This window comes from Oncorhynchus keta, chromosome 36, assembly GCF_023373465.1.
Source record: "Oncorhynchus keta strain PuntledgeMale-10-30-2019 chromosome 36, Oket_V2, whole genome shotgun sequence".
Taxonomy (NCBI): Eukaryota; Metazoa; Chordata; class Actinopteri; order Salmoniformes; family Salmonidae; genus Oncorhynchus; species Oncorhynchus keta.
The window spans coordinates 13,010,968-13,038,068 of NC_068456.1; the positions used below are offsets into that span (position 1 = coordinate 13,010,968).

The 27,101-nt window shown below is 43.6% G+C and overlaps 1 protein-coding gene across 1 annotated transcript in view; it reads left to right on the forward strand.

Moving 5' to 3' along the window:
* Positions 1–27,101, forward strand: part of ttc27 (tetratricopeptide repeat domain 27) — a 143,344-nt gene that overhangs the window by 13,289 nt on the left and 102,954 nt on the right. The window contains exons 4-7 of the mRNA XM_035754246.2: positions 4,615–4,755; positions 6,998–7,100; positions 20,959–21,123; positions 21,251–21,393. Coding sequence (XP_035610139.1) covers positions 4,615–4,755; positions 6,998–7,100; positions 20,959–21,123; positions 21,251–21,393 — 552 coding nt within the window. The remainder of the gene's footprint in view (positions 1–4,614; positions 4,756–6,997; positions 7,101–20,958; positions 21,124–21,250; positions 21,394–27,101) is intronic.

The window sequence follows — 27,101 nt, forward strand, 5'->3', positions numbered from 1 at the left end:
TGGCTTTCGAAGACTTTAGAAAGGCAGGGTAGGACAGATATAGGTCTGTCATAGTTTTGGACTAGAGTGTCTCCCCCTTTGAAGAGGGGGATGAAAATGGCAGCTTTCCAATCTTTAGGGATCTCAGACAATATGAGAGATGTTGAACAGGAACCAATATACACAGGCAGTTAGGAAAGCAAAGGCTAGCTTTTTCAAACAGAAATTTGCATCCTGTAGCACTAACTCCAAAAAGTTCTGGGACACTGTAAAGTCCATGGAGAATAAGAGGCACCTCGTCCCAGTTGTCCACTGCACTGAGGCTTGGAAACATTGTCACCACTGATAAATCTACGATAATCAAGAATTTCAATAAGCGTTTCTGTGGGCACCAGTTAAGCCAGGTGAGGTCTCCGCGTGTGTGGGGTGGGGCAATGGAGCTATCTAAGGCATGTTGAGCAGGACTGAGTGCTCTACAGTGAAATAATACAATAAGAACTAGCCAACACAGCAGTAGACAAGGCGTATTGGAGAGATGCATAAAGCATTCACAGGTGTCGATCAGGAGAGTTACGACAACAATGGGTGAATGGCGATGAATGGGCAAGAGCGGGTCATTTAGCTTTACAGCAAAGAGAGCATGCACATTTTATATAATTTCACAAACCATGCCACGGGCCGTTTTTAAACAAAGCCCAGGTTGTTAATTATTAGTTTGATAACAATGTTGTTCAGTCATGTTACCTACCTAGCTAACAACATTGAATTGACAGTAGCTCTTGCCAAATTTGATTGGCCCAGGAAGTAAGGAAAATGGTCTGCTACTTAGGAGATGTGCTTCAAATGTAGGATTTACGTAGGCCTAATGTAAGCCTAAACTATATCTTTATATCAAAAATCTATCTTTCTGGGTCTTCCTACATTCTGTTTGGGAGCGGTATGTGTTTGTGGGAGAGATGGTGGTGTGTATTTTTATGAGAGGGAGATTGTCCGTTAACTGAAGAGTAAACAAGAATTCATGCAGTTTTCCCCTTACTGCCACAATGACATGCAGATCATTATGCATGTATATTCCTCCCTTTCCTCTTGCCAAATCACCGGCAGTCCTTTGCAAATATGAGCAAATAAGCCTATGCAATTTTATTATACAGTCAACAGTTTGGAGTTATTTGAATATATGTTGCATTGAGTAGAAGTGTGAATACAACGGGTGTAGACTTTACTGTGAAATGCTTGCTTACGAGCCCTTCCCAGCGACGCAGAGTTTAGATTTTTTTTAATAAAAAATAAATATGACCCACCACCTGGATTCCAGGTGGTAGTAAAATTTGAAATAGCTTTTTTACTTTGGATAAAAGTCGAGACTCAGAGCTAGAAAATTGTATATCGTACACTACAGTTGAGGAACAATGGGAAAGTAATTCTGCTTTGAAAGTTGATAAACTTGTAACCATACTTTTGAGAAAATACACCTTGAATGTATTGGTACACCTACTGGAGAGCTCTTGTCTACACCCATTCAGCATAGTTCACACCCTCATAAGACTTAGCCCCCCCCCATTTCTTTAAGGATCACTTGAGGCCATGTGCTAAACCGAGTGAATAAGCTAGTGTAGTAAACAACCAGTGGTGAAATTAGTAGTAAAAATGCACTTTTTTATCTAGTTCTCTGCCAATTTCCTAATCTGATTTTGGTGCAGGTCATGTTCTTCACATTATCATCTATATCAAATAAAATCAACGTTTATTTGTCACATGCAGAAGGTGTAAACGGTACAATTGAAATGGTTACTTGCATAGTGGTGTCTTTTTTTTGTGTTTTTTGTTGTTGAATTTTCCCCCCTTTTCTCCCCAATTTCGTGGTTTCCAATTGTTTTAGTAGCTACTATCTTGTCTCATCGCTACAACTCCCATACGGGCTCGGGAGAGATGAAGGTTGATAGTCATGCGTCCTCCGATAAACAACCCAACCAAGCCGCACTTCTTAACACAGCGCGCATTCTACCCGGAAGCCAGCCGCACCAATGTGTCAGAGGAAACACTGTGCACCCGGCAACTGTGGTTAGCGCGCACTGCGCCCGGCCCACCACAGGAGTTTCTGGTGCGCGATGAGTCAAGGATATCCTTACCGGCCAAGCCCTCCCTAACCCGGACGACGCTGGGCCAATTGTGCGTCGCCCCACGGACCTCCAGTTCGCGGCCGGTTGCGACAGAGTCTGGGCGCTAACCCAGAGTCTCTGGTGGCCTCGTGGTGACCCGGGAGGCCTCGTGGAGTCTTTTTTTGTTTAGACATGTGAACAATGAACCATTATCTCAACTCTAATGCCGTGTTCAAAACAACTGAGAACTCTGAGAAATACATTTGAAATGGTCATCCAACTCGGAATTCCAACTCGGCACCCCGGGCCTCCTCCTAGAGCTCTGTCTTTCTGACCTGAAGATCAGACATCATGATTTGACCTCGTATTTTTCCGAGTTCCCAGTTTTGAATGCGGCATTACTACTATGAACCGTGCATGAATCTGCAGGTAACAAAAGCTAACTAACTAGAGTCAATGTTGCATAGCTAGCTAACATTAGGCTGGAACTGGCAATGAAAATGACTTTCTGACAATTAGAAACACATATCTGAAAATGTAGCAAGACACAACTTCTCATGTTACATGGATGACAACTTCACGTTCTGTCATGGATGCCATGGTTGCTCTTATTTTCAAGATGTAATCCGGAGACAGGTGTTTTATACAACAGCCTTCTGTTTTCTTTTCGACTTTTTCTCCACATTTGGCAATCATTCTCTGCTTCCACCGGGCATTCCACTGATTTCAAAACTCTGTTAACTTCTGTGACAACACTGTCGGTCTCCGTTTCTTCCCCAACACCATCAGAAATGAATGCCTTCAATAAATGTTTTTACATAATTCAGGCATTTCCTCATCCTCTGATTCATTTTCAGTAACGGAGCGAGTCAGCATGGCAAGGTCGTCCTCCAGAAAAGAGTCACTCACAACTTTTCCCCAGTGATCTTTGTCTAATAGCGCCTATTAATTTCAGAGCAGCAATGTTGAGTGGAAGCAACACCTCGGTTCATTAATTCTTTAAAGAACAAGCTGCTGTAGAACTTTCTATCTGCACATACTGAGCAGCTAATGTTATAGACCGAAGCATGCTACATGGCAGACCAATCCGAATTCATCTCTCGGCATGTCCAGCCCATCCATTATCTCAGCCAATCATGGATAGCTGTAAATTTAACTTTGTATTTACAAATGGCATACAAGTTTGTTATTAAGGCACATGAAAGTTCACATGTTCCAGAAGACATTCCTGCCAAAAAATGTATATTGATGATAAAAATAAAGTTTAAATGCCTCCTGTGAAGTAGTGATGTGCGACACATGCCTAGCTTCCTGAAACGGGTTACAAATGGTAACACAAGGAATAAAATACACACATGCAGCTATATACAGGGAGTACCAGATCAATTTGCAGGGGTACATGAAGGCTGGGTAAAGTGGCTAGGCATCAGGATAAGTAGTAGACTGAAATTTGTCTTCCGTATTTAACCCAACCCCTCTGAATCGGAGAGGTTCCCGGGGCTGCCTTAATCGACATCCACTTCATCTGTGTCCGGGGAGCAGTTGTTGTTGGGGGTTAACTACCTTGCTCAAGAAGCAGTGTAAAAGTGTGTGTTTATGAGAGTTTAGTTTGTATATACTGTGTAGTATACATGTCACTGAATTTTTCCACCCCTGTGGTATCGTTATACTACTTGGTGCCATGATACTTGGACTGGTATTGTTTGTAAAATGTTATCGTGACAACTGTAGGAGGAATGGGAGAGGGACAGGACCCAATTATGTGAGGGTGAGGAGACGCGATTGGTCGACTTTATCTCACATTACACCAGAGACCGTCATTCTGCTGTTGAATACTTTTCCAGGCTGTGATTCATCTGCCTTGTTGTTTAGAGGACCCTTGTAAATGGAGCTCCTCCATTTATGCATTGTGATCAACTCAATAAGTGCATGCAATCACTAATGTGCCACTGCATTTTGGGGGAAAAAGGTATAACGTTGCACTTACTGAGTTAATAAAAGTGTTTGTTAAAAGTGGTGGACTGGAGACACAGGCAAGAATCAAGACCTTTCTCTGGGTAAATCGCTTTTCCCCCTCATACCCACTGTGGCAGAGCCTGGGGACAGGCCACTGCCATGGACCAGAGCTAAGAAGATCTCAGGGTACAGAGGCTCAGTGAGGCAGACAGAGTAAATGGTTCAAACTTAGACTTTATTATGTAATTTACTTACAGAAATGCTTACAGATATAACTTTAGTAACAGTTCTATAAGTTATACCTTTTCTTAAAATGTCTTTTATCCCCAACCTGTCAACTGTTGGGGCTGATTGTCCAGCCGATCACACACTCGATTGACTAATGCCCCTCAGCTGGGCTCCATCAGCCTACCAAGTGGGAATGTGCCAGAAAGGCGCTGGAACGTCGCGGCAAGAGGGTTAGAGTTGTCGTCTCGGGCATCACTTCAGGGGACAGAGCAGCAAAGCGACAACGGATCATGGATCTTTTCCTAAGCCGTATACCAGTCTAACTCCTCTGTGTCCTCTCTCTCCCTCCCAGCCTGGGGCCCTGACCTCAGCCCTGCTCAGCAGTCTTCTCCTGGATGGAGAGTCCGTGTACTGCCTGGTGGGGAATCCCTTCCTCCTGCTGCTGGCCAGGGTCCTGCTGGTCAACTGCTCTGCCAAGCTGGATAGCTTCGAGGTAAGCGATAACATAGCGGAGATATCACTTTGTCACTGGACATTAGCTGAAGCTGTGATGGTGAAATGACACTCGTCACGTCCACATGGGTCTCTCCCCGACACAGAAAAATTAGGTGAGTGACAAAGGCAATACAGCAAAGATTCTGGTCAGGGAGACGGATGTGTACTTGACTCCTTCAGATGTGCTGTGCTTGATTTGCGTTTCTCGCTCTAAGCCACTGGAACTGGGAGAATCATTGGATGTGGGTGCAGAAACCTATTCCCGCATTGCCATTCCCTGTCCACACACACAGTAATGGTTTGGATTTTCACTCCATTGCCAGCACACAAATACATCTCTAGATGTATTTATTTACCCCTACCCCCTCCCTCTGTGCTGAAACTTTAGAATCCTGATATTCCAGGGAGATTAGTTCACCGGGGTTATTATTCTTGGAGGAATAAAACAATGGGGTGGGTAGTGAATCATGCTTTCTATTTGGGAGCTCCTAACAGCCTGACTACACCGCTCGCGTCACGTGCGCGAGGATTGCAAAAATACATGTAAAAATCTGTTATTCAATTATTGCACCCACATGCCAACGAGCGTCTGTCTCGCCAAGGGCTAAAATAGAAGTCAGTTCTTTTTCTGATGCAGATCGCGCTGCAAGTCCTGCCTCTCCCCTCTCCTCATTGGTTTATAGAAGCAGGTACTCAGGTGCCATCTCCTCATTGGTTATACCCACGTGGGTGACTGCAAGATGAACGAGGTTAGTGGTGGTAATGCACCTAATTTATGAAAGTTGCCAACCGCAATCTAAAGTCAAGAGAAGAAAAGGCCTGGAAGGAGGAGAGGTGACTAGAGACGATTTGGTTGACCGTTTTCTGTCTGGATTAATTGTCGGAGTAGAGGACCTTGTGCGTTTCAGGTAAAATAACAACTCCGTGTTTATATCCCAGGACAAATTCGCTAGCAACAGCAAGCTAGCTAAATAGGACAAATTAACTAGCAAGTGCAAACTAGCTAAAGTGTCATAAATGTTTAATGCTTTTCGTCCTGTCCCCAAATTAATATAATTGGTTCAGTTTGTTTTTGATATTTTAACCTGTGTGTTGTGATCGCGTTTGGTGTGAGGGGACAAAATATATTTATGCACAATGGCGCACGCGTGCAGCCAGTATGGGTTCCATGTAGGCATGTAACTTAAACACTTCCCTTCAGCAGGTTATTCACCTGTAAATATTTTATAGCGTAATGGCTAAATAGTAGTTATTTAACTCCGTTATTGGCTGCCTTTGAATTTCAGAAGCTCACCACCACATCCACATCGTAAAAGAAGGCTGTTTTAGAGGGTTCCATTTGCCTACATATTATAACATGCGGAAAGAATGTGTGGTTTTATAAGAAATATTCTAACTACAAGATCCATTCTAGAGATCATACTATTAAAGTTTATGTGACGCGTACACAGACGTGCGTACACAGACACACACGTACACTTACCCTTGGAGTTCAGCGGCGGTCTAACTCAAAGGCGCGCTGTCTGTTGCCCCCTCCATCCTCCTGTACCTTATTATCACCCAGCTTCTCCACCTCTCCCATCCCAGTCCTAAAGAGAGGAGAAGATGGGGCTGTGACGTTCATCTGCATATCACCCTCCTCCTCTGAGATGGCAGTGTGTGTGCCCGTGTGTGTCATAAGAATATTGATTCAAGGAGGCAGACGATTAACGATACGGCGACACGGTCGGGATAGCCGGCCTCGTGCATCGCAAATGAGAAAGATGTCCTCCCTTGAACGCAAATGGGCTTTTCACATGGTTCACTACCTTTGGCCATGCAAGAGAGAAGGGATAGGGGAGAGAAACGCGTACATGGCTGGGAGCTGTTCTTTTCCCTGCCACTGTGCGTTTTGGTCAGAGATGAAAAAAGAGAGTTGGCAACTTTTTTGGGCTGTTTCAGCCTCACTTAACTATAGCATTCTTTTGATATGTGTGTTAGTATGTAGGGTCAAAGTGGGTTGTCGTATGTGTTCAGTTCGTTCAGGCACTAGTACTGTAGTTACTTATTTGCTTGTATTATTTAGTTACTATTATTTACTATGGTTATTTAGTTACGTGTGACCTTTATGTATTGGGCCGTTGGTACAAAAGCGCACACTCTCCCATGCTCTTTCATTAATTTGTTTGTTGTTCTGCTTACCTTCTCCCACACACACTCACTAACCTGTTTCTGTTTTCTATGTTTCCGCGTGTGTGCAGCTGCTGCCTTGGTGGACCCTGCGCTACGTGAGCCTACACCAGCAGGTCTTGGAGGAGCGCTCTCCTCAGCTCCTCGGCCTGGCCCAAACCAGCATAGAGAAAGGTCAGAGGTCAAATCTTGTTCATGCACCATCTGGATGTGTGCCTTGATTGTCATAATTCAACTAAGATGATATAAGGTCCTATAAGCACTTATGTGCCTCACTGTACCACCATGGGGTGCTCTGCTACCCATTCCTTTGAACATAGAAGGCACGAAGCAAATGTTTTTGTGGGTTAGAAAGAAATGGGTATGAATCACGTTGAAATGTGTTTCATTAGAATTGAAGGTTTGAGCAAATGTAATACTTTTCTCGAGACCGAAAGGAAATTATTAGAATAAGCCAACTACTTTAATTTTTGTGCATGGCAACTAATAGTATCTAAAAGAGGCAACATTATTACTTGAAAACAAATGTATTTTTTATATACAGTGAGTATACAAAACATTCATTACACCTGCTCTTCCCATGACAGACTGACCAGGTGAATCCAGAACTCAAAATTAAGTTGTTCCTTTTGTTTGGTATATACTTGTGCATGTTTGCAGTCCAGTGTCATATGGCCTTAACCTAGGCTAATCTAAAATGCTAGGTGAAAGGTATATTTATCTCACTTTGGACATCACCTTTGTGTGTGTGTGTGTGGGGCAGAGTGTGGCAGGGGATGAGCTCACAATGTCTCTGTGTCAGATTTGAAGTGGGCATCGCTCCTCTGAATAGGAGTCTTATTTCATTTGCAGCAATTTTGTGCTGGGTGGGTGAGGACGGCCAGGTTAATTTTCCTCCAAAAGGACTTATACTGAACCCAAACCGGCTGTGCGCGTGCGTCATCGTGCATACATTTATCTTGTCCCCCCCACACCCAACGCGATCACGACACGCAGGTTAAAATATCAAAACAAACTCTGAACCAATTATATTAATTTGGGGACAGGTCGAAGATCATTAAATATTTATGACACTTTAGCTAGTTAGCTTGCTGTTGCTAGTTAATTTGTCCTGGGAAATAAACATTGCGTTGTTATTTTACCTGAAATGCACAAGGTCCTCTACTCCGCCAATTAATCCACACATAAAACAGTCAACCGAATCGTTTCTAGTCATCTCTCCTCCTTACAGGTTATTTCTTCTCTTGACTTTATATTGTGATTGACAACTTTCATAAATTAGGTGCATTACCGCCACTGACGTCATTTGTCTTTGTCTCCCACGTGGGTATAACCAATGAGGAGATGGCACGTGGGTACCTACTTCTATAAACCAATGAGGAGTTGGGAGAGGCAGGACTAGCAGAGTCAGAAATAGAACTGATGACTATTTTAGCCCGTGGCAACGCAGACACTCGTTGGCGGGTGCGAGCAGTGTGGGTGCAATAATTGAAAAACAGATTTCTAAATGTATTTTGCAATGTGCGAGCGGTGTAGTCAGCCTGTTAAAGGTGTCCACTTAAGGAAAACTCAGCTGTAAGCACATTTTATTCCTTTTATCTCTGGACCACCACTACACAGGAGTCCTGATTAGGCCTTACCAGAACAGATAGCCTAGGACAGGAGACGAGTACATTAAGAACTTGATTAATAGTGTGATGGTTCAAAGAACCTCCTAAAAATATCCCCCTCAGATGAAACTCTGATGACGTATAGCAAGCTGTGACCTTACCAATCTGTAGGCCTAAACCTTTTGTCCATTGACGCAGTGCTATAATTAGGGATGCCCCCCCCCAAAAAAAAAAAATCTTAGTCGAAATGTTAAAAGGTGTATTTGTCCATATGTAGACACACCATATGTGTTTATATAAAATCAACTATACCATGTATTCAGACCCCTTGACTTTTTCCACAATTTGTACAGCCTTATTCTAAAATGGATTAAATAACACATGTCCTCATCAATCGACACACAATACCCCATAATGACAACATTTCTACAAAGGTTTGTAGACATTTTTTCACATTGATAAAAAAACAAACATTTTCCTTATTTACCTACGTATTCAGACCCTTTGTGATGAGACTTGAAATTATTTCCATTGATTATCATTCTAAAACTTGATTGGAGTCCACCTGTGGTAAATTCAATTGATTGACCATAATTTGGAAAGACACACACCTGTCTATATAAGGTCCCACAGTTGACAGTGCCTGTCAGAGTAAAAACTAAGCCATGAGGTCAAAGGAACTGTCCGTAGAGCTCCGAGACAGGCCACAGATGTGTCGAGGCACAGATCTAGGGAAGGGTACCAAAAAATGCCTGCAGTATTGAAGGTCCCCAAGAATACAGTGGCCTCCTGGAGGAAACCTGGCACCATCCCTACTGTGAAGCATGGTGATGACATTATCATGCTGTGGGGATGCTTTTCAGCGCCAGGGACTGGGAGACTAGTCAGGATCGAGGGAAAGATGAATGGAGCAAAGTACAGAGAGATCCTTGATGAAAACCTGCTCCAGAGCGCTCAGGACCTCAGACTGGGGCAAAGATTCCCCTTCCAACAGGACAACGACCCTAAGCACACAGCCAAGACAACACAGGGGTGACTTCGGGACAAGTCTCTGAATGGCCGGCCCAGCCAGTACCCGGACTTGAACCCTATCAAACATCTCTGGTGAGACCTGAAAATATCTGTGCAGTGACGTTCCCCATCCAACTTGACAGTGCTTGAGAGGATTTGCAGAGAAGAATGGGAGAAAGTCGCCAAGCACAGGTGTGCCAAGCTTATAGCGTTATACCCAAGAAGACTTGAGGCTGTAATCGCTACCAAAGGTGCTACAAAAAAGTACTGAGTAAAGGGTCTGAATACTTATGTAAATGTGATATTTCTGGGGGGGTTTTGTAATACATTTTCAAAAATGTCTACAAACCTGTTTTTCTTTGTCATTATGGGATATTGTGTGTAGATTGATGGGGGGGAAACTATTTAATCCATTTTAAAACAAGGCTGTAATATAATGTGGAAAATAGGTTAATGAGCTTGTCTAATACTTTCAGCACACTTTGATTAAAATAATTAAGCCACACAAGTGACTCGAGGGAGCCAGAGATCAATAACGTGTTTTCCGACCCTTACCCTTGGTGCTGTCCTTCTTAAATTCTACCGTTAAGCTCCTGAAGTTGCTGGTAGTAAGTAGGCTACACCATAGGTCGGCAACTTTTGCCATTTCGAGTGCCATTTCTACCGATCTGTGTGCCAGGTATGATTTTCATATGCACATTCGTGGAACAGTTTCATGTAAATGATTTATAAAGTCTTCATATCTCAATCATTATCATGTGGTTAATGAAAAATCTAAAATTAGCTTCTTGTCATTACCAACTATTTGTATTTTATTTTTATTTAACCTTTATTTAACTAGGCAAGCCAGTTAAGAACAAATTCTTATTTTACTATGACCGCCTACCCCAGCCAAACCCTCCCCTAACCCGGACGACGCTGGTCCAATTCTGCGCCAGTGAGGGCACTAAGTTTCCTGCTCCAGACAGTCACAGCTGTAGACTATTTGCACAAATTATAATAGGTAATCAGGAAGGCCTATTATTACTCTCCCTGGGAGTGGGATTCAAAAGAGAGCTGGAAAGATTTTTCAAATGGGATACATTGAGGAACTATTGTCATTCTCAATGGATGTCATAGCAGACTTTGCTTGCTGTTTGAGGTGAAGAAAACATTTATTTGAGAAGCTCATTAGTGGTGGTGAGTAAAGACAATCAGAAATACTATCAGTATTCCAAATTGGCACATTTATAGACCAACGTTTGCACGCAGGCCAGGTAGCCTAGGTCATCTTCTATGTGTAATCACGTGCGCGTCCTTACTCAACATTGACTGGAGCGCTACAAACAAAAGACAATTCATGAATTGACAAATCAAATGGATTGGAATGATCCAGAACGCATAGGTTGTTCGTTCCGCAAACATCGTGGCCACTCTGACAATGAGAACAGTAAGACTGTAATAATAATATATTGAATACCTTAACAGAAATGACCCAAACCAAACGAACACTGTAGATTAGAATGGTGAGTTTACTACTGGGTGTGCCTTCTCCGCAGCCTAGGCAATGGATTAGTCCACTGAGACAGATGTGATTTAGACAGTTGTCTTGTGTGCATAAAAAAATTATAGATATACAGTCCCAGTCAAAAATTTGGACACCTACTCATTCAATGTTTTTTCTTTATTTTGTACTATTTTATACATTGTAGAATAATAGTGAAGACATAACTATTAAATAACACACTTGGAATCATGTAGTAACCGAAAAAGTGTTAAGCAAATGTAAATTTACAGGTGTGCCTTGTTGAAAGTTAATTTGTGGAATTTCTTTCCTTAATGCCAATGAGTTGTTGTGACAGGGTAGGGTTGGTATACAGAAGATAGCCCTATTTGGTAGAAGACCAAGTCCATATTATGGCAGGAACAGCTCAAATTAGCAAAGAGAAACGACAGTCCGTTACTTTAAGACATGGTCAGTCAATCCGGAACATTTCAAGGACTTTGAAAGTTTCTTCAAGTGCAGTCGCAAAAACCATCAAGCACTATGATGAAACTGGCTCCCGAGGACCACCACAGGAAAGGAACACCCAGAGTTACCTCTGCTGCAGAGGATAAGCTCATTAGAGTTACCAGCCACAGAAATTGCAGTCCAAATAAATGCTTCAGAGTTCAATTTCTGCAAAGAAACAACTGCTAAAGCACACCAATAAGAAGAGGAGATTTGCTTGGGCCAAGAAGCAATGGACATTAGACCGGTGGAAATCTGTCCTTTTGGTCTGATGAGTCTACAATTGAGATTTTTGGGTCTGACAGACATGTCTTTGTGAGACGCAGAGTAGGTGAACAGATCTCCACATATGTGGTTCCCACCATGAAGCATGAAGGTGGTATGATGGCGTGGGGGTGCCTTGCTAGTGACACTCTGATTAAAAAAAGATGTATAATGCACACTTAACCAGCATGGCTACCACAGCATTCTGCAGCGATACGCCAGTTCCACTATGCACAAACCAGATGGGATATCCATTTGTTTTTCAACAGGACAATGACCCAAAACCCACCTCCAGGCTGCGTAAGGGCTATTTGACCAAGAAGGAGAGTGATGGAGTGCTGCATCAGATGACCTAGCCTCCACAATAACCTGACTTCAACCCAATTGAAATGGTTTGGTATGAGTTGGACAGCAGAGTGAAGGGACAGCAGAGTGAAGGAAAAGCAGCCAACAAGTGCTCAGTGTATGTGGGAACTCCTTCAAGACTGTTAGAAAAGCATTCCAGGTGAGGCTGGTTGAGAGAGTGCCAATAGTGTGCAAAGCTGTCAAGGCAAAGGGTGGCTACTTTGCAGAATCTAAAATATTAATTGGTTTTATGTTTTACCCATTTTTGGTTACTACATAATTCCGTATGTGTTATTTCATAGTTTTGATGTTTTCAGTATTTACAATGTAGAAAATATTACAAATAAAGAGAAATCCTTGAATGAGTCGTTGTCCAAACGTTTTACTGGTACTGCATATATATTTGCGGCTTCTCTACTAAAGAAATCTTAGTCGACCAAAACAATCGACCATTTGACTAAATGGGGTCAACCCTAGTTATAATGCAATGCATGTAACTCTTTGCTTGAGTAGCAATTTTTTTTGGAATGATTATGTAGTTATGATATGACTGAATACCTGCATCATTAGCATGATATTGATGGCTGACTTTACCTTGAGACATCGTAGAGAACATGACAGGTTTGCGAAGCATGCCTGCTATAGAAGGCCTTGTCGACATTCAACAGCCAGCAAGTTCATGGTGCAGTCAGTCGGTAGTGAGATCTGTCAGTTCGATCCATAATGTTGGAGTTTTTCATTGGTTGAGACTGTGGGATCACCCACCGTTGATGCCGAGTTGAGACATTTGACTTTTCTACAGACTCTGCCGTTCTGTTATTTTCCCTCATCAGCATGGGGGAAATAAGCGCTGTTTCAACAGAAAAGAGCACATTAGCTCCATTTTTGATCCAGACCCCTAATATGAGCAATTTATTAATTCTCTCTCCATCTCTCACTGCTCTTAATCACTTTATGGAGATTTGGAGTGTGGCTGGCTGGGCCACAGAAATATAATAGCATTTCAAAGCAGCAGGGCTCATGTCAGCATTGACACATCCTCTGCGCTTTATTCCTCTTAAAGATGACATCCCTTCCTCAAACTGACAGCCAACAAAGCACTAACCTTTTTGTTCTCCCTCACTGGAAGCCTGTTCAGTTTGGAATCTGAAAGAAACTGTTTGACTGGGAAATTTGCCAACCAAGACCGTAACAGGGAGGCTGCTGGTGTTATTCCTTTTTAGACAGTTCTGCAATGTGATGCCTTCATTGGCTCTTGAACAAAGATAGTTTAGTGTGACTGCGTTTTGAGACTGCTGGTGGGGAAATTGCCGCGAGATTATCCCCGGCTCCCTCTCTGCTGTGTCTGTCACATTGGGTTTGTAATTGCACATTGAATTGCAGTGTAGGAACAGGTAGTCCATTATTCGTTCAAGAGGCAGGGAACCATACATACATACAATTATTAAACCCAGAATTAGTCATCTGATTTGGGAAGGAATTGAGCTCTTTGAGAAAGGATTAAAATATACTCTACCGAATAGACCTTTTGGAGTCTTGACTTCAGAGAACACTGCACTAGCTAACCAATCAATTGTCCCCGTATTTTGTGAGCGCTAGTCATCTATTGATCGACGTTACCTCACGAAGGGCACCAAAAGCATTTGACTTGATATCATGGGTGTAATCAGTTCTCCAAAAAGTTGCAAAACTGTCCGGTTTTCCAACACAAACTGGTGTTTCTATTGGACAGGTTCAGCAAATGGGGGAGACCTACCTGAATCTGTCCAATAAACGCATAATTTTTCATTGCAAAACAGAATGAGTAATGATTACACATGAAAGTGTGAAGTTAATGTGCTCCACTTATCTATTTTCAAGAGTTCACTTAAAGGAAAGATTGACCTATTTTGAATGTTGTAGAGTTTTTGTTCATCTCTGAGCGATGTTCTATTCCCAGGCTAATGTAACGTGTATCTGAGCTATTGCCGATGATCAAGCAGGCTGATATACAGCCAGTATGATGAGTTTAGCATCCTATGCAAAATGGGTGAATCTTTCCTTTAAAACCTCTTAAGGATTTCCACTTTTTTTAAATTTTCGCCTAAAATGGCATAAATCTTAACTGCCTGTAGCTCAGGACTGAAGCAAGGATAGGCATATTATTGGTACCATTTGAAAGGTAACACTGATGTTTTGTGGAAATGTGAAAGGAATGTAGGAGAATATAACACACTAGATCTGGTAAAAGATAAGAAAAAGAACCGTTCTTTTGTATTTTTTTTTGTACCGTCTTTGAAATGCGAGAGAAGGGCCATAATGTATTATTCCAGCCCATGTGCACTTTATATTTTGGCCACTAGATGGCAGCAGTGCACGTGCAAGATTTTGGGCTGAGCCAATGAATCATTGCATTTTATTTTCAAAATGTTGTATCAAGACTGCCCGAATGTGCCTAATTTGTTTATTCATTACTTTGTTCAAAACTGCACTCCTCAAACAATAGTATGGTATTCTTTCACTGTAAAACCCACTAAGTTGGACAGTGTTGTTAGACATATCTGATATTGGCAGAAATCTTAAATTCTATGTGCTGTTTTCTTGTTTCTAACAACCTCAAGCTTATCACATTAGCCTACGTTAGCTCAACGGTCCCGTGGATGGGACACCGATCCCGAAGAAATGTTAAGTCCTAGGGGCTTTAGTAATGGTCTCTATTTCCAAAATGCATATGTCAGATGTTTATTAAATTGAAGAACTGATAATTTGTTCAATGCAGAAAACACACCTGTTCTTAATTTATCCGGATATTGGTCTATTCACATCAATTAAGTAATAGGCCTACCTGACCTCTTTGAAATTATAGTGTTCCGTAAATGTAACCTAATAACGAGTGATGTTGGAGGGCATAGGGTTATTTCCTTATAGCCTATGTTTTGGAACGAGCCTATTTTGACGACTTCGACTGACAATTTATTTCAACTGGGAAGGTCATTTTATCTAGCTGCAGGGACCAAGGGCCTCTGTGTTGAGTGGAATCTGTATGATTTGTTAAGTGTAGTTGGAGGTGCTGGGTTTTCCACCCGGGGCAACAGAAAGAGACATTCGTCTAGCTTTAAGGGGGCGTCTGGGAAAGTGGTTCACCTAGTTGGCCTGCTCTTGGGAGAGGCGGCGACAAGCCCCATCCTTAGTCCTGGAAGAGGAGCCATGGCATCTGTCCTCCCGCTCAACACTTTAACTGGGTGGAGATAGGGAAAGATGGCGGGAGGAGTAGAAATGAAGAGGGGGGGTAGACAAACAAGTTGAGGAATGCATAGAAACTGGAATGGAGCAACAAATGGAACATAATCAATCCCTGCTGCAGATGGAACTCTGAGATATCTTGCCTCTGAATCACAGGCAGATATGCACTGCATGGTTATATCAGCATGGTCCATTATTACCATTCAACCTTGGTAGCTACATCGCTGTAAATCAAAACCAGACGGTGGCCACGTTCTACATGGCCATTCTGCAGAGCTGGTTTGGGTTGAGGATTATACCTTTATCTACAGTATACATCTATGACCCCTGTGTTTCCCTCTGTATTAGGACATGCATTTGCATGAAAACGCCTGTTTGACTACTGAGGAGCCTGACTGCCGCTGTATGACTCATACGGGCAGGGACATGGAAGGGAGCGAGTGAGGTAATTGGGTAGGCGGAGGAGGGAAACATCAGCTGCGTTGAAGTCTCTCTCCCCCACCTGGAGGATGAAGTCAGTCAGTCTGCCTGTGGAACTCCAGTCTGGCTCTGATCTCATCAGAACCTAGGAGAGACGGCAGCAAGATGGATCAGCCCTGCCTCAGCGTGCACAGAGGGCTCTGTGTGGGCTGAGGCACCAGGGCATGCTGGTGGGAGTGGGGCATCTAAACATTGGTACTGGTGCCAGCCAGCCCGCCCCCTCAATTGCTATTGTGAGCAGTTCAGCGAAAGCCCTAATTTCCTCAACAATGGGAGGTAGCCCTAGAGAGCCTAGGTCAGGGGTATTGAGGAGAATGGTACTGGCCTTTTTATGTTGGCACACTGCAGAAAACCCCCACCTCTCCCACATGCAGTTATGATAATGGTGGATGAGAAGAGGCACTGGTACTGAATATAGCACTGCCTCTTGTAGTGAGTAGCAGAGTATTGGGATACTCTGACCGTGTGATACATCCTGTCAGTTTGACTGTCATAGAAGTCTGTTTTCCGTGTCTGACACAACACATCGTTCTAACGTCTTGTCTATATGCGCCCAATGTTCCGGCACAATCAAGGACAGAAAACAGCAGATGAACACAGTGGCTTGTGTGGAAAAGCCACAGCTGCTGCGCTGACACCTCCAGTGTCCAGCCAGATCTATGCATCAACACAGCTAGAAATCTGCTCCAGTTTGAGAGGTCGCCAGGCGCCGCAGCCAACCTGTCACTGCTGCTGGGCCACTGCACCCAGGAGGGAGTTGCTGATGCCAGTCCTGCTGCCAAACACATTGCTTTAATGTTAAGGACATGTTATGTTTGCCTGTGAGCAGCTCTGCTTATGTTTTCACATAAGGGGATGTCAGATTCTGAAAGCAATCTATCCCAATATTTGCCCTCACAAATGGACTTATGTACCGCCATATTGTGAATTATAGTAACATGGAAGAATTTAGGCTTTTCACCATACATTTTAACAGAAAATTGTTCACTGAGACATTTGCTAATGGTCATAGTGCATCTTATAAAAATCTAGGTCCTCTCTATTCTCCCAAGTGATGGTTGATTGAGCATGACTAAAACACCTGAAACATGTGACTCAAACACAGGTGTTGGTTCTCCTGCACTTTGCACCTCTCGCTGTTGACAGGTTGAGTGCCCAAAGCCCCCAATGTTGTGTGAACTGTGAAGAAATGACTTGGCTTGGTTGTTGTGCTATTCCCTTTTGCCCGCTGTGGTGGGTATATTGACTGCTCTGTCCTTCACACTCACTTTCACCGCAGTGCTTGGCAACAAATCACTGGTGAAACACATGGCATATTATCTATTGTTTATGTATAAAGGAGTATCGTTGATTAATTGGTTTTGCCAGGGTGCGCAACAGAGTTTTCCTCTCTTACTACAGCTGACATTTCAGTCATTTAGCAGGCGCTCTTATACAGGGCGACATAGTTAGTGCATTCATCTTAAGATACCTTCGTGTATATATAGTGTCGCTATGTGGACACCTCTTCAAATGAGTTATGAATATTTCAGCCACACCCGTTGCAGACAGTTGTATAAAATCGGGCACCCAGCCATGTAATCGCCATAGACAAACATTGGCAGTAGAATGGCCCGTACTGAAGAGCTCAGTGACTTTCAATGGGGCACCGTCATAGGATGCCACCTTTCCAACAAGTCAGTACGTCAAATTTCTGACCAGCTAGAGCTGTCCCGGTCAACTAAGTGCTGTTATTGTGAAGTGGAAACGTCTAGGAGCAACAATGGCTCAGCCGCGAAGTGGTAGGCCACACAAGCTCCCAGAACGGGACCTCAGAGTGCTGAAGCACGTTGTGTGTAAAAATCATCTGTCCTTGGTTGCAACACTCTCTACCAAGTTTCAAACTGCCTCTTGAAGCAACATCAGCACAAGAACTGTTCGTCTGGAGGTTCATGAAATGGATTTCCATGGCCGAGCATGCGCAAGGCCTTCATCTGGCAGCACGACGGATGATTCTGGGTTTGGCGGATGCCAGGTGTACACTACCTGCCCGAATGCAGTGCCAACTTTGAAGTTTGGTGAAGGAGGAATGGTCTGGGGCTGTTTTTTTCATGGTTTGGGCCCCTCAGTTCCAGTGAAGGGAAATCTCAACGCTACAGCATACAATGACATTCTAGATGATTCTGTGCTTCCAACTTTGTGGCAACATTTTGGGGAAGGACCTTTCCTGTTTCAGCAATGCCCCTGTGCACAATGGCCATGTGCACCATACAGAAATGGTTTGAATAACTCAGGGTTGAGGTTCTTCCACACAATCAAACCTTTGGGATGAATTGGAACGCCGACCTTGAGCCTGACCTAATCGCTCAACATCAGTGCCTGACCTCACTAACGCGCTTGTGGCTGATTGGTCCCCGCTCCAATGTTCCAACATCTAGTGGAAAGCCTTTCCAGAAGAGTGGAGGCTGATAGCAGCAAAGGGGGGACCAACTCCATATTAATGCCCATGGTTTTGGAATGAGATGTTCAATGAGCAGGTGTCCACACAGTTTTGGTCATGTAGTGTAGGTGAGACAACCACATATCACAGGCATAGTAAGTACACTTTTCCTCAGAGTAGTAATCAGCAAAGTCAAAGCTAGGAAAGGGGGGAGTGGGGTGGGGTGGGAGAAATTGTAAGTGAGTTTTTATTTTTATTTTTATTTTTTTTTTCTCTCTCTGGGGTCTAGGTGAGGGGGGTTATTTAAGATACTCTTTGAAGAGGTAGGGCTTTTTGGACAGGGACACTGCTGTCCTAGCTTCAGAGGAAAGCTGGTTCCAACATTGTGGTGCCAGGACTGAGAAGAGCTTGAACTGGGCTGAGCGGGAGCTTCCCTCCCGTAGGGGTGTGAGGGCCAAGAGACCAGAGGTGGCAGAACTGAGTCCTCGGGTTAGGGTGTAGGGTTTGAGCAGAGCCTGAAGGGAGGGGCGGTTCACATTGCTGCTCTGTAGGTAAGCATCATGATCTTGTAGTGGATGCGTGCTTCGACTGGAAGTCAGAGGAGTGTGCGGAGGAACGGAGTGACATGGGAGAACATGGGAAGGTTGAGGTAAGGGTCGTGCTCTACGGATGTTGTGGAGCATGAACCTGCAGGATCGAGTCACTGCTTTGATGTTTGCAGAGAACAACAGGGTGTTGTCCAGGGTCACGCCAAGGATGAGCATGAGGTGGTGGGCCGACATCCAAGCGGAGATATGAGTTGAGTGTATCAAGGAGTCAAGCTCATTGAGTAACTCTCCAAGGGCACCTGGTGGGCAATGGATGACAACAATATTAAGCTGTAGTCGACAAGTGACATTGACGGCATGGAATTCAATGAGAAATGAGTAGCCCTGGCCAGATGCTCTTTGACAACGAGACAGAACCTAGTCAGATGAGGAAAGAGCAGCTAGAGTAGCAGTGTTCTCTGGGATGATCCATGTCTCCATCAGGGCCAAAAGGTCAAGGGACTGAAGGGCAGCATATCAAATTTAAGAAATAGTGGGAATGAGACTGAAGGGAATCCCCCTTGAAACCCCATTTTCTGTTTCACCTTCCCCTTAGTTTCAGGGTGGTTTGAGCTCATTAAGTCAACTTGTTTGCCCATTGGTTTATCCTATTGTGTAGAGGTGCCACGAGGTCAGTAGTAACAGACCACGGTTTAAGATTGTTCTGCTTAATTATAGTTGACCTCTGCTTTAAACGGGAGTTCACTTTTCTCTCTCTGTGTGTGTGTGTGTGTGTGTGTGTGTGTGTGTGTGTGTGTGTGTGTGTGTGTGTGTGTGAAGGGTCAGCCAATCCAAATTCCAGAGATGCAGCCAGTGAAACACAATCCTGTTTACTACTTTGTGAGGTGTGAAAGGCATGCAGATTGGAAAGGGGATTTTTACAATCCATTTTCTCTTTCTCTCATACGCTTTGCTGTTGGTTTTGAGTTGACACTGAGGATCGATACAATAATGTACACTATTTCAACACTGACTGTTATTGTGGTCTCTCTTTGGCCTCTTTCACCCGACAATAACATTTCCTGAGAATGAATAAATCAGTCAGTGTTCATTCTAACAAGGCCCGAATAACAGACCTAAAAAGGATTATCAGTAAACCCGTAAAGTTATATGCTCATTTGTCCTGTGTTGGCCCATACTAATCTTGTGATGTCATGCTGCAAGGGTCGTGATCAGTAGGTATGAAATAGAAAATGTTTTGAGGCTTAGTGAAATGGGTGGGGAGGTACAGTACTACCTGATCTGAATATTGTGCCCTGTCAAGGATGTTTGTTTCAGAGCAGATCCCATGCTCCCTGGCAACCTAGCAATGCAAAGGGATTGGTCACGACACCTATTCACTCTGTTTTCTCCTATCCAAATTTGAAATTGGGCAAGGACTTTTCTTTTCTTCACCTTCACTTTCATCCCCCTCTGTTCCTTTGTCATCATCTTAACGACCGTCCGTCAAGGTGTCGCAGCTCTAACCCAACACGGCTGTTGTGGTGTTATGTTATCCTTACAAAAGTGCCCCCTCCCGTTGCACATGTCACAACAGCCCAGGAAGCTCATTTCCTGGTGTGAAATAGCTGCAGTGAAGGTGACACACAAGGTGCAGAGTAAATCTCTCTGGCATGGGCCCATGCTGCCTCATAAATGTTGAATGGGGGAATGCGAGGGTACGTGGCGTCATGAATTATACACATTAGGAGCCGGGGATCATTTCCACACCGAGCACAGCCTTGAGCGAGACTAAACTGATAGGACGAAGCCAAAACACCTTTTCTCTTCTCCGCTGTCCATTTGTCTCTTTTAATGTGTCTCCTCGAGGTCTTTCTCGCTCTGTGTTGCCGACCAATGACCTCACGGTAATGGTCTGCAGGTGCACTGAGCTCTTGACCTCTGGATGGTCTTCAATGGAATTTTAGAAGTAGATGAGATGTGCCGTCTTTTGGTGCTAAAATACGATGGTCGGTTTTGAGAACTTGAAAAAAAAAAATGCATTTAAAAATAAAATTAAAATAAATTTACTCAACTGATAATAGCTTATTAAATCTATGCAAATTATTCTATGTTTAACTGAAATAGGTAGTCTTATTATCCTTTGGCCTCATCTTCTCTGCAGTAATGAAGTATGAGTCTCTGTTCTCTGAGGGAACCCTCCGGAACCTGTCCATCCAGTTCCACCTGGAATGTGGCTACACGTCTCTGACCTACTATGAGTACAACCCAGCCAAGGAGCACTTTCAACGGGCCAAGGAACTCTCTGGCCTAGATATGAACATGATAGGTAGGTACAGTAAGCTTGGACCAGTCTCAACATACAGTAACAGCTTGACTGTTTAGAAGGCCTACACTTTTGGTCAGGGAAGTGTATGTGTAACATGGTAATTGGATGAGGTCTTCCCTTCATGCAGGTGCTCTGGGCAAACGGACTCGCTTCCAGCAGAACTTCCTTGCCCAGCTGATCCTGGATGTCAAGCGTAAGGAAGACATCCCAGCCCCTGAGCCAGACAGTGAGCTGACCCTCGCCCCCACCCCACTGGCCAGCCTGCCCAAGGTAAGCACTCTACACCTTTCACCCTCGCTCACATTGGGCGGCACATCCAGTGTGATACTCAGTGTCAACAGCAGAGGGGGATCTCCACCCCTCAATAACTGATGTGATATTCTGTAGTGATGGAGGCCTTGGAAAATCAGGACGAAAGTGACTGCAGGGAGAATTCCCATTCTCTGTCTTTCCTCAGTGAGAAGTTGGTGGGGGGTAGGTTTATTGCTTTCTAGAACGGCTGTTTGGCCTCATTTGTCAGGTCAGGCGTAGCCAGTGTACATGCCGAGCTTGCCTTTGGCTTGGCGGAGAGGGAGGACAGGTTTTTTGTGGGCTATTTTCAGGAGACCCGTTCCTCAAGTCAGATCCCTAGATACTTGTTTTGAAACTTTATAATATTATTTTATGGCATGTTACCGGCAACCGCATTACTTTCCCTTCATTGGATAATGACCTTACCCTCTGAGACTCACAGTACTGAGAATGGTCCAGTTACCATTAGTACTACCATTCTACCATTTTACTGATTTATGCATATCCCATGGATGGGGTGTGCAGTACAGAACTGGGATATGTTGCGATTCCCTCCGTTTTGTGGGTCACTGAACATGGGTGCAGTGCTATGATGTCACTGAATCAAGGATGACGACTAGAGCCCGATGATATAGGATTTTTGGGTCTGTTACCGTTTTTTAGTTAGGCAAAAGTCACCGATTTACAGGTATATCTGCCGACTAGGGATGTTAGTCGGTTAGCTGCCGAAAATACATTTGACATGCTTATCGGTCAAAAGGTTAATTTGCATAATTTGGTGGAATTGGCCCTTGTGTATTTTTGTTACTCATCATGCAGTTGATTTTTTCACATGTGCACAGCATACAGAGCCTAGTGTGAGGAGCTGAATAGCCTACCACCTGTCAGACAGCGCGAGCGTGGCTCTTCATGAAGCCTGTAGGTTACTGGAGTGAAACCTGTTTTTGTAAGCCCAGTCACTGAGCAAGAAATGAAAATTCTAAATGCAATCTTGTTAAAAACATTGTTTGCCATGATTAAAAAGGAGCTATTTTTTCCACAATCTCAACTCGTAAAGCACGCCACTGGGATGCGTAGGCTATAGCCTGCCTATGGTTCACTATCAGCTCGTCACCCACCACTTTATAATGCTAGATTGAAGCGATATAATTGTTTGAAACCTGAACATTTTACTTGACTTCAAATAATGAGGCATGTTTTACCTGGCTTCAAAGTAGCCATGTGAAAATCCATCTGTAGGAATGTGGAGGCAATTATTTTATAAAGACTTCCTCATGCCATTGTTCCATTGGTTTTCATATCAACTATCTTTCATTGTCCATAGGCCAAAGTGACAATCCTAGTCATATTAGCAACCTATTATTGTAGTTGCTATTATATTCCCCCTCTTTCTAAGTTTCTAATGGAGATTTTCATCTCTGTCACATATGGAACTGCTTGCATGAGGTGCGCTGTTTAGGACTGTGTTTTCCGCAAATTGCATTTTGGCAAATTACTGGAGTTACATGTTCAATAATAGTCTCTAGTCTTTTGACTGTAAGACGATAGGCATGCTATTGTTGCATGTTTCCATCAAGTTGTTAATGAAAAATGTCTGGTCCTTGTATGCATGCATGGTATCAGAGGAAGGAGCGAGATGTTTCGGTCGCCAAAATCTGTACAATGCTTTTCTGTGGGCTTATTCTGGGCCTAAGCTTGTCGCCTGCCTTCTCGCCTTGGGACGACTCCCATTGTTAGGGCGGAGACAAAAGCGTCTCGTCATTATATACAGACCTCTGATAGTATTTTCAGTTGGTCACGTCATTTTACTGTTTAATTTGTATTTTTTATTTACCGTTTGTTGACTGGTTAATGGCGGTCAGTTAAAAAAAAACTTTTATAGAGGTGGAATGATTTATTATTTATTTTTACACATTGTTCTCCGAAGATTAACAGATGCACTAAATTATGATTTCTTAACTAAATATGTCAAATGACATTTAACTTTTGGTTATATGATGACCACCAAAAAGTAATCATGTCCTCTAAATACAAAACACTTGTTCAGTTTTCCACGTTAGGTACAACTTAAATATTTTTTCTAGAAGAATGCATTAGGTTTTGTGCTGAAGCACTACAAGAACACTAATAAACAAGGACTGAATGAAAATAACTGTCAAATTATATCTGAAACTGCGCTGTTCACAAGTTGAAACTATGCAGTGAAATGCAGTAACATGCCGTTTGTAATGTCACCACTAGATGTCAGCATCAGCATTTGTATTGCCGACAGTGCTTTACAACAATCTAATGTCATGTAAAGAAAAGTAGAATGGCAACCCTACAATGAATGAAATATTGTTTCGGCAAATACACGCTAGCTGTTCATTGCGAAAATATTTTTTCATGAATGTAAACATGGTCTGAATCGTAGATATACTCGAACTGTCATTCTTTTTGCAGATTGTGTATTTAGGAAAAAAAAAATAATAAGCCCACTAACATAATAGGCCCAGATAGTAACTGTGTTATTTTTGTATCAAGGATGAGTTCCCATTGGCACATAAACAGTTTGCTTGCTAGTTAGGCTAACTACCTTACTGACAAGACAAAGCCTAACTACATTGCTGGCTAGCCAGCTAATGTTAAGTAAGCATGTGATGAGTACAGGGCTGCTGGCTTGGTGAAGTGTACTTCTGATTATTTACTGGTTGAAATACGCTGTCGCTGGCTGTGGCAAGCTACTCAGTGTCGAACCGCCATGCCCACTCTCTCACGTCGTGACTTGAGAACTGAATGATGTTCAATGAGCAGCTTGTTGAACAAATAAAAAAATTACCTCAAATGAGCAGACATATTTGTTTGTTCTCTGTACTGTATATAATAACGAATATTTCTATGCAAGGCTGATATCAGTCAAACTATTTATCGGTCGGGCTCTAGTGACGTCAGGATGCTAGGTGATTGGCCAGCACGCCCGTGGAGCGGCTGTCGGTGCAGGAAAGAGCCACGTATCCAAAGGACCCCGAGAGAGTGGAAACAAGCTGCACTGTGCACGCCTGTCAGCTCTGCATGAATCAGACCCCAGACCCACTGACTCTCTCGGCCTCACACACACACACACACACACACCCCTACCTGATTCTCCATATCCACTCTGCTCGCCACTGCAATGCACCTCAACCCCAGGCTTCATGATCTGAGGAGACTCCTCTCGCCACAGATTTGCTCTCAAGTTCTTTGTTCTAAATGAGATGAATTGTGAAGCTACATAGTGGTTACACAGATATGTGATCTGGGTAGGCATTCTATCGCTATACTGTACATTTGAGATTTTAGTAATTTAGCAGACGCTCTTGTCCAGACCAGTTTACAATAAATGAGTTCATCTTAAGATACACTACATGTCCAAAAGTGTGGGGACATCTGCTCATCAAACATCTCATTCCAAAACCATGGGCAGTAATATGGAGATGGTCCCCCCCTTTGCTGCTATCAGCCTCCGCTCTTCTGGGAAGCTTTTCACTAGATGTTGGAACATTGCTATGGGGATTCTATTCAGCCACGAGCATTAGTTAAGCCTGGCTTGCAGTCGGCGTAATAATTCATCACCAAAGTGTTCAATGGGGTTGAGGTCAGGGCTCTGTGCAGGCCAGTCAAATTCTTCCTCGCCGATTTCGACAAACCATTTCTGTATGCATTGTCATACAGACAGGTAGCATTCACCTGGCATCTGCTAAAAGCAGAATCGTCCGTTGAGATGGTGAAGCGATTCCACTGCTCCCGAGTCCAATGGCAGCGAGGTATTTAAGATGCTCTTTCAATGTTTTCATAAGATGGGCAGGGACTCTCCTGTCCTGACTTTAGAAGGAAGCTTGTTCCACTGTTGGGATTCCAGGACAGAGAAGAGCTTTGACTGGGCTGTGCGGGAGCTGCCCTCCTGTAGGGGAGGGAGGGCAAAGAGGCCAAGGTTGGTGGAACGGAGTGCTCTGGTTGGGATGTAGTGTTTGAGAATAGCCTGAAGGCAAGGAGGGGCAGTAACCCCTTGCTGCTCTGTAGGCAAGCACCAGGGTCTTGAAGATGATGCAAGCTTCGACTGGAAGCCAGTGGAGTGTGCTGTACAGTCTAGGCTTCATCCTTGAATCCATACTCATTTTGAATGGGCCCCGAACTGCAGTGCGTGAAGTGTGGAAGATATATTTTTTTGATGAACGATATTGATTTTTGTTTTCAATAGATTTTTGCTGAGATGTGCAGCATGGAGGGTATTACTTAGACTGTAATGCGCATTGAATAACTATTGCCCTGCATTACCCTGACCTGAGCTATTTTTTTTTTACCATGAACCCTTTAACCTGTGCACAAGAATGAAGCATCTGAGCCCAGTAGATTGATTTGAAGATTAGAGAAAGCAGGCAGCTTGGTCATGGACATGGTGATTTTATGATCCAGCAGCATCACGCGATGATCTGACACTCCTGTCCAGGGACATTCTCCAAGCCAAGCATGTGGGCTAGTCACCTGCTGACACTTCAGGGGCTAAGCTATCTTCTGCTGTTTATCTAATCCATCTGACTCTGTCATCTCAGCCCCGTCTCTCCCTGCTAGAACAATCAAATATCCAGTCAGTTGAGCCACACAGCAGTGGAGAGTAGAGGTGAGGCAGACAGCGCCCAGCTGTTTAACTCTCACCCTGGGCCCAAACCGTGTCACTCCCCCCATGATGAAGTGCCTATTTGAGGCCCATGGCGTAGTGGGTTCACACACACACACTAAAAAGTCTGGCCAGTGGAAAGGGCCTCTACAAGCACAAGGGGCCCCAAGGTGGGTGTTTGAGACCCTGGTTTGGGCTGAACCCTACCCAACAATGTCAAGGGACAAAGGGGAAGGAGGGTGTTTGCTGAATGACAGACATACAGACGTAGTCACAAACATGCAGACTTTCCAGATGGAATGACGGGGAGAGAAAGCAGAGGGGGCTGTTATTTTGTTTAGCCCCTCTGACCGGTCTGTCTTCAACTTGTGATTCGTCTTGGTTTCCCTCGTATTTCATCCTATCTGCATTTTTCTATCCTGCTGGGGTTCTGCTTGTACCTATACTAAACCAGACTCCACCGACCCCTCTGGTCCTGTTGCCAGTGGTGTGTGTGTGGAGGCTTCACTCATTGTCCTCTTGAACATCTACTGTCAAAAGGACAAACGGTGGGCCACTTGTGTATGTAAACTTGTGACTTCAACTGTACATAGCGTTGTCCGACTAACATATTTTGCTGCATAACATCCTATCGCATGATTCTCTTCCCAACAGCCAAATTGGCAGAACACATTACTCTGCAGCAGATAGAAACCATCAAACCCTTTGACAGGGATCCAGACTAACATTTTCCCCAGTGCCACCAACTTTTTGAGTTGGTGTCACCAGCCCACGATTTGGTTGCACATGTTCTTTTTTTTTTTCACAGCGTGATAAATTATATTGTATCATTCATCTTTTGTCATTCAGTGCTTTAGACTGTAATAGACTACTGATATGGTAGGCTATTCAATAAACAAGTTGTTTCATCTAACGTGTCCAAGCAGGAATTCATAAAGCAACCTAATCCAAAGACTGTCATGAATTGTTAGTTGAATTGTGAGTTGACAATAAGGTATTATGTTTTACTGTTAAAATAGGGCTCCAGAATTTTCTGAATTTTCCTACATTATTA